General features: G+C 40.6%; 1 protein-coding gene across 7 annotated transcripts in view; it reads right to left on the bottom strand.

Annotated features, from left to right (window-relative positions):
• The window catches only part of arap3 (ArfGAP with RhoGAP domain, ankyrin repeat and PH domain 3), a 29,819-nt gene that overhangs the window by 11,439 nt on the left and 3,829 nt on the right, over positions 1 to 14,551 (bottom strand). The window contains exons 2-10 of one of the 7 annotated variants that reach the window (XM_015371496.1): positions 10,216 to 10,364; positions 8,115 to 8,247; positions 7,115 to 8,044; positions 2,378 to 2,418; positions 2,095 to 2,177; positions 1,952 to 2,019; positions 1,274 to 1,513; positions 535 to 604; positions 312 to 432 (exon numbers count right to left, since the gene is read on the bottom strand). In XM_015371496.1, the coding sequence (XP_015226982.1) occupies positions 312 to 432; positions 535 to 604; positions 1,274 to 1,513; positions 1,952 to 2,019; positions 2,095 to 2,177; positions 2,378 to 2,418; positions 7,115 to 8,044; positions 8,115 to 8,209 (1,648 nt within the window). In that variant the 5' untranslated portion in view covers positions 8,210 to 8,247; positions 10,216 to 10,364. Of the gene's footprint in view, positions 1 to 311; positions 433 to 534; positions 605 to 1,273; positions 1,514 to 1,951; positions 2,020 to 2,094; positions 2,178 to 2,377; positions 2,419 to 7,114; positions 8,045 to 8,114; positions 8,278 to 10,215; positions 10,365 to 14,551 lie in introns of those variants that run through there. The other 6 variants (XM_015371494.1, XM_015371493.1, XM_015371492.1 and 3 more) reach the window with 6 other exon arrangements.

The following is a 14,551-nucleotide window of genomic DNA, read 5'->3' on the forward strand; positions in this document are numbered from 1 at the left end:
AGAAAATCAGTTTAATAATACAAAGGCTAAGAATTCAGACTATGTATATTTTAAAAACCTCAATACATAAACATAAATGGAATCCTTAAGCATCTTTTGTGACATTCTACTTCAGATCAAATGGTGTTGCAATAATTTTATAGTCTTTGCTTTTAGCAAAATTTTTGCAAAATTTGTAAATTTGGTGTGTGCTAATTGGGTTGTGGTGGCCTGAGTATTTTTTTAAAAAAAAGTTCCTGACCTAAATATGATTTATCTTAGGTAAACCGGGGGGAGAACATCCTGAAAGAAGAATTTTTGCTTATGTTCACCTTCATTATCGGTCCGAAACACAAATATCCTGTGACTCGTCACTATCTCAAACTTGTTGTCTTTGGCTGGGCGGGCCATCTGGATGGCAGCCAATGGGATTACTCCTTTAGGGTAGACATCCTGAGGGAACACATAGATGGCAGGTCAAGTGTTTAACACCTAAAAGAAAATCTGAAGCTGGTGGCCTGAAGCTGAAGAACAGAAACATAGAGGTCTTCCAACCTTTTCACTGCCGAAGTACATTAGGTTCTTCCCATCAAACTTCACAAAACGCTTCTGAAAAACGTAATTCCTAAAACACAAAAACACAGATTAAAGACATGATCCAAACCTGACGTTCCAGTGCCTGCTCTCATCCATTCCAACATGTCTTCCTTCAAAGCCTGAAGTTAGGAAAAGAGCGTGAAGAGGAAAGGACAAACACACCGAGTGGAGGAGGAAGAAGAGGAGGAAGAAAGGATGAAGCAGAGCCAGCTCCATAGGCAGGAGGAGACACAGGGAGGAGCAAAGAGGAGGAGACGCAGCACAACAGCCACCGCTGGCCTGCGGGCCCTGAAGACAGAGAAAAAGCTGTAAAGCCAGGTGAGGAAATCAAACGCACTGCCAGTTTAAACTGATCAAACAAAGCCCAGTTCACTCTGCAGTGCAGATCAAACACACCTTTTCAGTAAAACAAGCTCCCCCTTGTTTAACCTGCTATAAATTAATCACTCCATCAGGTTTAGACATAGTTCCTCCAATGTTTGATATACTGTAGGTGTTAAATCAGTGTAAAAAGTACCAATATTGGACACATCTCTAATTTAACCTGCTTTATGAATCAAACTGACAATCGAACACCCCTGCTGCTTCATCCAGATACGTAAATAAAAGGCCTTCTGCTGTATGCAGTAACTCCCAGACCCTTATTTGGCAGAAAAACAGAATCCAACATGCCCTTAAAAAAAAAAATCAAACGCACCCTTGTGGTGACAACTTGTCCAGCCAGCCGCTAATAATGGGCGGGGCTCTTTCAGTTAACGATGTGTAGCTGGCGTAGGGGGAGATGGTCAGGTCATCGTCAGCCTCAGGAGGAAAAGTGTGGGGGGGCAGAGAAGACCAGCGAAGAGAGGGCGGAGCTTCGCCGACAGTGCTGTAACCCTGAGAATCTCCTGAGTGAAACGCCTGCGACAGACGCTTTGTCCAGGAAAACTTATGACACCTGGAGAAAAAAAGAAAAGTCTTTATAAAGGCAGAGAGATTCTGGATGTCCATCCATCCATATGCAGTTTCATATTTTAAATTTAGAAGGTTACATTTAGGAAGAACCCAAGTAAACTGGAATATTAGAACTGCATGAAGTATATTTGAGTAAAAATCTAAATCTTCTGAGTGGAGAACCTCAGGGCTCTATGCTCAGCCCATTTGAATGTTTATGGTTCTCAGAGTTTCCTGGTAATCTAGACTAGAAATCCAAGCCGATGATTTAGAAGTTTTTTTAAATCTGCAGAATTTATATCTGATTGACTTTAATTGGCTGATATTAAATCCCAAACATCAGCGTTCTGGTAAACCACAAAAAGTAGTCTAACAGAAGCTGCTTCTGTTAACACAATCTACTTTATGTTCAGTTCATCCTCCTGAAAGTTGTGCTATTTACCCATGATCCTCGGTTGGTCTCCCTTCCTCTATTCTGGTTTCTCTGCCATCTGATCGGCTGTGATCGCTCTGCAGAGCAAATGGGTCAGTCAGACCATTTCTGTCCACTATGATGCAAAAAGGTCAGTGTTTGTTGGGTCTCACCTCAGAGGCAGATGGGGATCTTCTGGTCTGGAAGACAGCCTCACAATATGGACTAATCTCCTCTTCTGGGTCATCTGTGGAGGCTGGATACCACAAAGAAAGGATTTAATTAACATTCTGATGGATCAGTCAGAACCATAGCAGGCTAGATTTATTAGTAAAGGAAATCACTTTAAAATCTGACCTTTACTGTTTAGTTTCAATCTTCTCAGAGTGATTTTATAATCAGAAAGAACCAACCAAAGAACGAAATGTTCCATATTAAAATCAAGTCTGGACTCACCTCTGGCTGATCCTGAAGAGTTGTTACTCAAAGTGCTGCCGCTGAAAACCCAGACATCAACAGTCAACAAGACCCACTTCAGAGGTTGGAAACAGACCAATAAATAATTAATAATACTATTATTAGTATTACTACAATCCCTACAGTATTTGCCTTGTTGTACTCATTTAATGCTTTTGTAATTTGACTTTATGTTGCAAAACATGGATTTTAAAATATAAAACCAGCAATGAATACAGAAATTTAGTTAAAGATTCCAGATAACTATAATATTTGTGACAGGTCAAAAGTATGTACAAGTCTATCAGGGGTTATTTTAAGTTATTTATAGTAGGGCTGCAACTAAATAATTATTTTGCAAATCGATTAATCTGTCAATGATTTTTTCGATTTATCAATTAATAATCAAATGGCCAAAGGTTCCTTAAAGAAGATTTTTTACAAAATCAAACCAGGTGAAACCGAACCTTTTCCACTTGAAGAGTTCTGGATAGAGCATACTGACAGACGAAAACAATTTTTCACCTTAAATGTAAAATATTTATATATACTTTTTTTTTACAATTTTTAAATAATTACTGCTCTAAGTGGGTTGCTCTGTCAGCTAAAGGCATATTTTACAGTATCTGTACGGCAGTTAACGATTAATCGATTACTAAATAATTTCAATAATTGATTAATCACGATTAATCCAATTAATTGTTTCAGCCCTAACTTACAGATCCTTCAAGAGTGTCTAAGGTTTCCACACTTGTTGAAATTAAAAAAAGATTTGAATAAGATAATTATTCTCCACATTACTGCAAGGAGAAAACAGCCATCCAACTTTCCTTAGGCTACATCCACACAAAGTCAAACATGGTAACCAATAAACACCCGAAGCTGTTAAAGCTGTAATAGGCCTTGCAATACTTGCCATGCCAATGGACTGCTGCTAGCGCTGCCATACAGGCAAAGAGGGTAGAATAAAAAGGTAGGATGTAACTAATGAAATAAGAAAAGGCTATAGTGTAGACTGAAGACCGAACAGCAACAAGTGGTAAGTGAAAAAGATAGGGCCTTAAACTCACCCTGAAAGCCAGCTAGGTGGTAACAAGAGCTGTTAATTGTAGTAAATTTGTATAGCATGCTGCCACACCTTCCCCAACAATGTTTCCCAACGGCATGCACATCATACTCACACCACTGCTTTTATAAGTAAAAGACAATTTGAACCATTGTATTACAATGATTATCAGAGGGCTTTTTATAAAATTTGCCAAAGTCATTTATTTAATCGAGGGGGGTGGAAAGTAAAACAATAATTGTGCGTGTTTTTGCATCATTCCTCATAACAATCCTTGATGTTACACATTTGTTAATTTGCCACACCAGGGGCACAGTTTAGTAATCCATCCGCAAAGATTCCAAAACAAAGCACAGTTTAGTAACTACAAAAGCTTTTCATATCTTGTTTACAACCAGCAAGTTAATGGTAAGAACATCTCGATTAAAGGAACTTTTCTTACCTGTGGATTGGTTTCTACCAACATCCTGCAATCTCCAATATATGTCATCCACACTTTATCCTCTAAAGGCAGACTTTTTACTTCTGTTTTTTTTATTATTATTAAAGGGGCAGTACTATGAGTTTCCCAGACATATATTTCAATTCTATGCCAAAATCAAGTAACTATGTACTATTCAGTTGTTTAAAAAACACTATTTATAATTTAAAAAATTGGACTTTGCATCATAAGGTGATGCGAGTGAAATGGCCAATTTGAGAGTTTGCACCATATTACTTACAGAACAAGCCTATAACTTTCCTGTATGTTAAACTCAGTACTTTATAATGCCACCTTCAGTAGCAGTTTCAGCTGCAGGTCTCTCTGGATCAGTCTCTTTGTGTTCACTTCATCCTGTTACAGGGATCTCTGTCAATTCCTGCAAGGCAATTGTTTAGGTCTAGACTAGGCCATTCCAAGGGGGATAAAGGGTTCACCAGAAACCACTGGACTGTTTCTCTAGCGGTCTACTTAGTCTTTGTCAAAGTGAAAAAAAACCTGTCTCAGTTTTAAATCGCACATAGACATTCTCGCACCTAGGGGTGAGTAATGGCATGAGTGTGGCGATATGATACGTGTCACAATATTGGGTCACAATACCATATCACAATATTGCAGCATCATTATATATTGTGATATTTTCCCCAGCTATCAAAATTAAATGTATAAAAAAGCAAGTGATGTATATGTTCATCAGAAGATGTTGATAATTTAGTTATTATGGTATCCAATGTTGTTTGGGGTTCTAGTCCTCGTCTTCCACTGTGACTGCCTCACCTACAGATATGTTGTTAAAATTGCTCTACAGTGCTATCTGCCAGAGTGGCAGTGCAGAGGACCCCTGTTTCCTCTTTGTTTTAGGTAAAATGGTTTGCTTTAAAAAAAAAATCAATACTAGGAATTGAAAGATCGATATTATATCAGTCAGATGAAAATCATGATATATCCCCAAAGTAATTTTTTCCTACACCCCTACTTTATAGCATGATGTTACCACCACCATGGAGGTGATGGGATGTGTTGAATTTGCAGCAAACATAGCTTCTTCCTTGATTCTGTTCAGAGCATTTTCCCCGATATATTTGGGGAATTTAAAAATGTGTTTTTTTTCCATGTACCAAGTAAAGTTTTTTATTTTGCCACGCTTGAGGCTTTTGCGTATGGCTTATTGTGGTTGTATCAGCAAATCCTACAGTCTCTGTAGCTTGTTTAGGGTTACCTTTAGTCTCTGTGCTAACTGTTGTGAATTTACATACTGTTGTGTTCTAAATTAAGAGTAATTTCATTTCAATGTGCTTTACCAGAGACATCCATGTTTGCCAAAGAACACTACTGCCACCTACTGGTTTGTGACGTCACGGTGCGGTATTGGCTGTTGATCAAGTCCCAAAGCTGTATCTGTTGTTTGTCAGAACGCCCTATTATGCTATCTTCAAAACATTGTTCTTTGAAATGTTGGCTACATATTACGTCTTTTTTCTCATACCCTCCCTCTTCAAGTTGGCAATCCAACAACGAACCCATCCTTGGAGGATCATGAATTGGAAAGGTGAAAAATCACGTTTTTTTTTCACTTTTACCGGCAAAAATGGCCAGTCCCAGACGCAATGATCGAAACGAAAATTATTATTTTTTAACAAATTAACGCTAAATTCATTAAATTACTAAAAACAAATAAATTTTAGGTTTAGATAATGATCCATTGATTATTCCTTAATGACCAGACTTGTCTTTTTATGCCTTTCATGCCCAATCTGTAAATTTTACAGGGTGCCCCTCTCTTACCATGTGCATTCCATCTAAAAATGACGGGTTAGACGGAGAACATCATAGAGTTGTTTTATGACCCCAATTTTGTCCCTGACTTGTATGGCGAGCTCCTTGATCTTTATCAATTGATTCCCCTTGCTTTGAAAAAAAGGTGTGTCAATACTAACAGATCATGTTAGTTAACACAGTCCCATTTATCTTTGTGTTTTGTTCTCCATCACAAAAAAAGCCAGTTTAGTCAGTGCAGTGCAGCTACGCAGCGCTTCAGCATGACAGAGAACACTCGTCATTGTCTGCCAGAGATATAGATCAAGTCTATTTTGTAAGGATAAAGGAAAAGAAATACATACATTTTTAAAGATGAGAACCAGACAGAAAATCAGATACAAAAGTAAAGCAGATCCTCCAGATTACAAGGAATTTAGTCAATGTGAACCTGGGGTCACGTTTTCTTTTCATTATTTATGGGAGTCTTGAGGGTTGGATGTACATCAAATCTTTTGGTGGTTTCATAGCAAGGGATGCATTAGCAAAATGCTATTTTTTTTTTTTTCTTTCCTAGACTTTTTTTTTTTGACTCCACCTAATAAAAATCTAAATTTAGACAAGATGGTACCAAAATATGTAAAAAAAAAAAAAAAGAATAATAAATAAAAAATGGGAGTGAATTCCTTTGAAAAACTCATTAGATACTACATGTTATGACAAAATACTGAAAATATTTCTAATGTTATTCATTCATAATTTCAATTAGACAATGATCAGGGGATATTTTAAAAATATTTAGACCAAGCCAGAGTTTTCCTGTACTTCAAATATTTAGTAGGTCAATGGACACAGAATGAAAGATCACGAATTACTTTATTTTTACCTACTTCAAGGTTCTGCAGAAGGTTGTAGCCAATTGATTACTAAGCTACCCTGGATTAAACCAATTTACAATTTATAGTTTAATTTCATCCACTGTAGTCTAGAGATATCAATGATTCCTTCTTTTTCACCTTATCAGGGTAAACTGGATTAGATTTATCGTAAGCGATGAAAGATAATTATTTTTGAATATTGAAACCGGTGTACCCCAAGGCTCAGCACTTGGCCCATTTCTGTTTAATTTAACTACATAAATAATTTTCTGTATGTGTGTTCTAGTTTTTAGATATAAGATATATATCTAGATTTAGATTTAAGATTTAGATCTATGATTAAAGACGTATTTAGATTAAAGATTTACATTTAAATATATGATGTAGATATATATTTAACATATAAATATTAATATAATTTAGTCATGGATTTAATACCAATATGTAGCATATTTATGACAGTGAATGAATGTGAGGACAGTATGCTTGGTAACAGAAATGTTGCTATTTTTACAGTCAGTACCCTATATTTTAAACCCAGATTCCTGCAGACCTACCTGTTCCGGTCCAGGTTCCCCTCAACGTTCTTGTTCTGGTTCCGATCCAGGTTTCTGGGTGGTGTCGGGGGACCTGCCTGTTGACAACTGTAACTCCTTCCTCCACTGATGGCAGCAGAGCTCGGAGAGGTGCCCCAGTAAATCTCGTTAGAGACCATCTCCATGCTACCTCCTCTGGGAGAACCTGAGGATCCAGAGAGTCTGATTCCTTCCAGACTTCCAGGGCGACCTGGAATAGAGGATAACAGTCTCCTCTCTGTAGAGGAGGAGGAGGGCGATGTCACAGAGGCACCAGTGCTGCGGTTCAGCCTTGGGGGAACAGGAGGTACTGACCCAACAGAATCGGAAAGAGAAAGACTGCGACTGGGCCTAGTTCTGCCAACTTGGCTGGGTCTCCTGCTTTCTGAAGATGTGGGAGCTGCTTCTGAAGTGGGACTGCTAGCAGGTTTGGATGTGGCCTCAATGATCTGACCCTTACCAGGCAAGACCTCTGTAGTCAGATCCTCCAGCACAGTGAAGCATATGGACTCCTGTGACATCCTCCTAGGTGATGATCCTGCAGAGTCTGGTGGAGGACTGAATTGAACAGGCGCCGTCCTGCGGCGGTTGAACACAGTCCTGGGTTTAGGAACTGGTTTCATAGCTGCTCTGTCTGGGTTCATCAACCTACAGTCAGTGTTGGGGCTGTTTCCAGGTCCACCTGACTGCTGAAGTGATGCAGTGTTGTTTCCTCCCTCTGAGAAGTCAGATGGAAGATCTGCCATCTGACTGGCTCGTTGACCTTGTCTCCTCTGGATGTGGTTGACCAATCGCAGGATTCTCTTCCTGTGTCCTGTGGCTGTTACGCCCAAACTGACCAAGGCGTCATGGTCCAGGTGGGAGAAGTCTCTGGCCAATAGGAGGCCGGCTTGGCGGAAGGTGTGTAGGTACCTGCAGAGAGTTCATACCAAAGCATAAGGTTACATGACTAATTACATGATGCTGTAGATGTTGACCTCACCTCTCCAGATGAATGGCTGCCAGAAACGTCTCAACCGCTGTACTTCCATCCAGGGAGGCCATGACGACCAACGTGGCGTCTGAATCGGGCTTCATCTCCTCCACCTGAAGGAAGCTCTGCGGCCATCACGGACCTACAGCAGGGCCAAATGGCAGAGAGTCATCTGCAGGAGACAGATATGGAAAGGAGAACGTGATCTGAGGAATCTCAATCCCTAACATCAGGCTCTGTGTCAACAAATGGAACTAATAGTTCTGTTTTCTATGGAAGATCTACTGCCCATAGCTGATTTCGAACTAACGTGAAGTAACAACAGTGATTAATCGTGTAACATCAGTATTAACAATGGTAAAGATATGAGAACATAGAAGCACCCTATCGACATTTAAAGCTAGGCCTACAACTTTGCTTTTTTAAAAAAATAAATCTTATAGTTACAATGGTTAAATGACACTGAACTATCTCTGAAGTTATACTGTTATAGGCCTGGGGTGCTGGAAGACATAAACACTGTGTTTCTTTCTACATTCTACTTCTGTCCTCCAATATTGCATAATTTGTTGCTTCAACCTTTGATTTTATGTTCTCTCTGCTGTTACATTTTTGTAGCTCCATATGGGCTGAATCTTTTAAACTGTGAGACTGTCCTGGAAAACATCAGCTCGGTTTACTTTACTTACTTCATGTAATAGATCCTACCGTTGATCATGTTCTTCAGAGTTTAGTCCTGTCTCTCTCTTGTACATAGTTATTAACTCATCTTTTACTGTGACTAACTGTATGCACTCTCTTTCAACCTCCTGACATAAAAACTTCCTCAGAGATCATCTGCTTAACTCTACATGTATGCTGAGTAGGTGGGATTGCTGCAACCTGAACAATACAAGGCTAGCTACTGTACATGCACATACTGAGTGAGTGAATTATGCAAGTCAATGACTTGATGCAATTTGCTGGGTTTCCTTGGATATACAACTTTTTAATCAATCTATATGTACAATTTTATTAATCCACTGTGTGCACTTTGATGACATTTGGTGTAAACTGGTGCAACAAATAAACTACAGTGGCATTTGGGAAGCTTGTTCCCTGAGTACGGTCTGCAGGTTTGAACGGTTTGAGGTACCTGGAGTTTCCAAACACCAGTAACCTTAATGAGGTAAGACACGTCCCACCCAAAAGGAAGTCAGAGGACCTTCAGCAGAACATTCCATGTCCGTTCATCCAGGAGTGGCTGAGTTGAAATGCCCCCCCCACCCCCCGCCCAAACACACAGATACAGCTTTTCCTTTGTAAGCTCCCCACCCTTCAGCTCAAAGCAACATCCTCAGCTGTGGCACTCCCTGCATCCTGTAGGCCTGTGTGTATATGTGTGTATTTGAAGCCGAGGGAGAAAACATTTTCCATATTTTACCAGTTAGGAGAGGATTATTGTAAAATGAGGAAAGTTTTCTGGTCCTCAACATTTTTTTTGCACTATAGGTTAGAAAAAGTTCCTTAGCAACTATTAAAAACACAAATTTGGCTAAGTGTGTGTGTGTGTGTGTGTGTGTATGGGTGCTCCAGGCTCATTTTCCCATAATGTAGTAGATTTAAATTGTGAACAATGTAGAATAATTCCCAACATAGCTGAGGCGTCTTACAACATAATTGAAAGCTGACATGAGGACATTAGTCACAATAAATCCTGGTTTATCCTGGTCCATCATTGTTGGCTGTGTGCCGTTACTTTATAAATATTTGTGAGAGCCAAATTGGTGAAGCCCTTCTCCCTAGAATATGAAAGACCTTCACAGAGTCATGCAGAACTATGAAATGGATTTAAAATTATCCATCACATTTTAAAATCTCTATTAGCCAGAAGTTGTAAAGGATTATTCAACACAAAGTCAGAACTCTGGAGAACCAGCTTTGGCTGCAGATCCATCTGAGAGACTTATTGGAATAAGGAATGATATGCTGAACCAGTTAATTCTATAGTCTTTCAAATAATTATCAGTCTTTTGTTCTACGCCACTAGCAGATGTTCCCTGTTAGCAGACCTGACATCTCACATCATTGTTCTTCCTTCATAAAAATCATCCTCTCGTATGAGTCTGACCTGCAGATGATGCCTTCTCCATGCCTCAAAAAAAGCCCTCGATCCTAAGGCTGACGGTCTTTCTCCATCAGAACCTCCTGTTCTTCCTGCGTCTCATTCCAGCTGAACCATGGAAGCTTCTCAGTAGCAAAGAGAAGAACTCTGAAGTTCTAGAACAGCGGGAGAGGAGTTACAGAACGAAAGTGAACAGACGTCAGAACAATGAGAACCAAAATATCCACCACAGAGGTCGGCAGTGTCCAGCGGGAAGAATAAAGGCCAAGGAGGAAGTGAGTCACAGCAGCTTCCTCCCCTCAACCTTTTTCCTCCTCCAGACTGCAGCTGCTGCACACAAAAAAAGACTCCTGCTCTTATCCCGGATCAGCCAGAACCTTGGCAGAGCTGCAGTGTTTTATGTAGGTTCTACACCTGCAGGTTCTGCATGAACTCACCTACACAAGTGCACACAAGAAGCACAAAGAACATTAAAGAGATGGGATTTATCGCCGAAGGGACAACAAGATTTATTGTAAGGAATTTGTTTAGAACCTGACTGCTTCCTCTGAATCTCACTGGGCCACAACATCTGACCTGTCTGGGCCTGCAGAACCAAACAAGAACCCCTGAGATCCATGGAGGACAGGAAGTCTGGTCTAAAAGAGGAGCAGAGGAAGTCTGCTGCAGCTTCATTCTCTGTTAGTCAGAGATGCTCACCGGACAAGCTGAGTCAACCCCTTCCTCAGTCCAAGCAGGAAAACAGAACCTCTACGCTGAGTGTCTGGCCGAGTCCGTTCTGAGGGTTTAATGCAGGAGGAGAGAAAGTGACCGGTCAGCAGGAACGTTCAAGAACCACGGCAGGAAGTCGGTGAGAGCCGCAGATAAAGAGTGAGGCGAGGAAACACAGCAGGAGGATACGGCACTCCCATCCGACTTCCAGTTTACACACGCAGCTTGGAGAGGGACTACTGGGAGGGATCGGATCAGGAATGAGGGCCTGACATACACACCAAGAGTCCAAAATACAGTCTAAGGGCCCAAAATACAGAGTAACGGCCAAACTTAGCCTCAAATACAGACCAGGGGCCTGAACAACAAACTGAGGGACTAACAGATGGCTGAAACTCAGAGCTGATGGCAACAAAATACTGGCTAAGGTCAAAGTTAGCATCAAGGACCGAAAATAAAGGCCTAAATTACAGACTTAAAGGCTTAGGGTCCAACATTCATATTGAGAGCCAGAGACAGAATTTAGAGAAAATGCCTGAAATACAGACTAAGGGCCTTAAATACAAACCAATATATCCAAGATGGCAGGACAAGTCACTTTAACTTTGCCTCTTGTGTTCAATGTTGTCTGCGTTTTACATGTACATTTTTGGCCACTGCCTTTAGCAAAATGTAATTACAGTTACATGAAGCAAAAATGATTCTTCATTATAGGGTACAAAATAAAGGCATTTCCTTAGCCTCCCTAATGTCAATCTTAGCAGTTTCTAGAACATGTTCAGAGATCCTGAAGAAAGGCGAAGCTGACACTCATTAGCCTCATTGGATAATTTTTTTGAGCAGCTTATCTAGGTCCCGACAGTCCTGCTCAGATTCCAGGGAGGAAGCTGGTCCTACTGGTTAAATTATGATGCAACAGGACTCTTTCTAGAACATTTATCTCACCTCCTTAATAGCTATTGATAAACCATCAGGATAAGGCTTTAACTCTCAGTCAGGTCAGTTTCTACACATATTGTTCTTTTCTGGTACCATTACTGTCGACTTAGAAGCTGTTCACAGAGGAGAGAGTTCCTGAAACTGACCTTCGCCGACCTTCTCTTTCATCCAATCTCTCCACCTTTCATTTGGAGCAGCTCCTAGATAGAAAATCAAATATGCAATGAAGGAAAGCTGCAGCTTTTCTGTCTCGATGTTTCCCAAATTCCACATAACCAAGCTTTGTTTGTTCCACCTGGGTTGTGGCTATCTGAACCCAGACATCCTTATCTATCGGGGTTTGGATATTACTGTTGATGATGCCGTCCGGAGCCAGATGTTTGAACGACTTCTAGGACTTTCAAGTCCTGAATTCTATCACCAACCAGAAACTGCCTATTAACCACCATAACCCCTTCTGATGCATCTGTAGTATTATACTCTGCAATGTTGTAAGTTGCTATGTGGTTCAGGTGATCAGGTGATCCTAAATGTTACGATTCAACAAACTAATTCTTCACATCAGAAAAAATCAGATAAATAACCACTCCAAACTGGGCTGCCCCAAGTAGAACAGCATCTGGGAGCCATTATCCTCAGAACAGCTGTTTCCCTAAGGTCAGAGGTCATTACTGTTATTATTACAAAGCTTTATTTAAAAAGGGAGGATGTACAGCCGAAACATGTCGTCATGAAGGCGAATTTCTACCTTTAGAGCGTTAAGCAAATACCAAACGATGATCCCTAATATTTTGAGGAAAATATTCTGCCTGACAAGATGACATTGAGTCAAACACAGTGGTGAAGGAGTGACGGTCTCTATATCACCTCGCTACGCCTCGTTTTGTGGTGGCCTAGTCAAAGTCTGGACGTAAACATGCTTTAGATGTAGCAGCGGTGAATAAATCAATCAAAGTTCCTCCACAGCGTTAAATACTTTATACCAGTTATCACTTTCTACTGCAGAGAAAGGAACAATCCATTTATTGTGTTTTTAGAGGGTAATGCTTTTTCAAACAGAACCATGTGGATTTCAATTCTGGTTATTTATTCATATTTGTGTTGATACATTTCATAGCTGTTTTTATCTAAAGTGACTTACAGACGTGGATATAAAAATTTTCTTAGTCGGGTTATCTTTGTTTTCACATGTAATTAAAAACAGGAACAGCTCTGCAGTCCAAAACCAGAGGAATGAGGACAGAATGAGGGACAGAACATCCAGGATGAAACCTTCCAGCCCATGTTCCCTGCTCCAGGAGATGAAGATGGCTCCAGAGCTTCATCATGTTGTCTCTCAGTGACAGGAACCGCAGCGTGTTTCCAGGTCTCAGAATAAAGGAGAGGCATTCCGTTCATTCCTTCTGTTCTCTCCAACTCCTCCCTTATCTGGGAGCCGTTGTTAAGATCAGCGCTGTAAATCAGCAGCAGAACAAAACACAGGATACAGCTGCCGCAGAGGAAACGGAGCCCATCAGGACGTCCTCCACACTGTCACCACGGAGACGTCTTCATCCACCCTCACACTGAAACCTGCAGAGTCCCTGATCTGATCTGACTGATTTAATCAGGATCAGAACTACCGCTTTATCAGCGTGGAGATTCACAGAGATTCCTCAACAAGTCCTGACTGTTGTCTGACCCAAAATATGATGTCTGGTTTCAGAAAGGTTGTTACTTTGACTCCATCTTTGGGGGATGTTTAGGTGTTCTTATGACCCCGCCCACTTAGATGTTACTCTGACTGGGATGGCATCACAAACAAAAAATGCAATCAGTGATGAAATGTTACCACTGCAACATTTCTATACAAGAATGATCAAATCATTGAGACAATAAACGATTGAGAGTTTGTCTGTTTTTTTCTGTTCACCTCAGGTTTATGTTTGCATCAGATCAAACCCTATTTGAAAGTCTTAAAAACCAGACAACTGGTGGTAAAGCAGCTTTCCTTAAAATTGAGGTTCTAGGTCTTCAGCTAGTTGAATGCAAACAAACAAATTCCAGTTCCTGGATGCTTTAGTTGTAGTCAAGACAACAAAAACCGAGACCTGATAAGGTCTTGGTCTTGTCTTGGTTTCTACCTCTTCTTGGTACCGCTTGGTCCCGGTTGCTGTGGTCTTGACTACAACAATACTGGATGTACACTTGGAGTTCTGGAGCCCTGAACTGGTCTGAAGAGTGATCTAGAAATTCATCGTGGAGGAAAGGACAGAGAGGGAAGCAGAGCACAACAACCAGATTGTTCCACAGGGAACAGAGAGGTGATTGTTCCTGACTGCGACTGGAGCCACACGCTGATGCTCACTGGGAGGGCTGGGACAGAGCAGGCTGCCTGTCTGTCAGAATCATGGGCTGCAGCTTTAAGAACCATCAACTGCTGCGTTCAAAACCATCAACTAATGCGTTCAGGACCATCAACTGCTGCTTTCAAAATTATCAACTGCAGCTTTCAAAACCATCAACTGTTTTCAAAATCATCAACTGCAGCTTTCAAAACCATCAAGTGCTGCATTCAAAATCATCAACTGCTGTGTTCAAAACCATCAAGTGCTGAGTTCAAAATCATAGGGATGCACGATATTGGGATTTTGGCCGATATCCGATATGCCGATATTTTAAAACTCATGTAGCCGATAACCGATATCGATAC

The sequence above is a fragment of the Cyprinodon variegatus genome, unplaced genomic scaffold, assembly GCF_000732505.1.
Source record: "Cyprinodon variegatus isolate N-32 unplaced genomic scaffold, C_variegatus-1.0 Scaffold59, whole genome shotgun sequence".
In the NCBI taxonomy this organism is placed as follows: domain Eukaryota; kingdom Metazoa; phylum Chordata; class Actinopteri; order Cyprinodontiformes; family Cyprinodontidae; genus Cyprinodon; species Cyprinodon variegatus.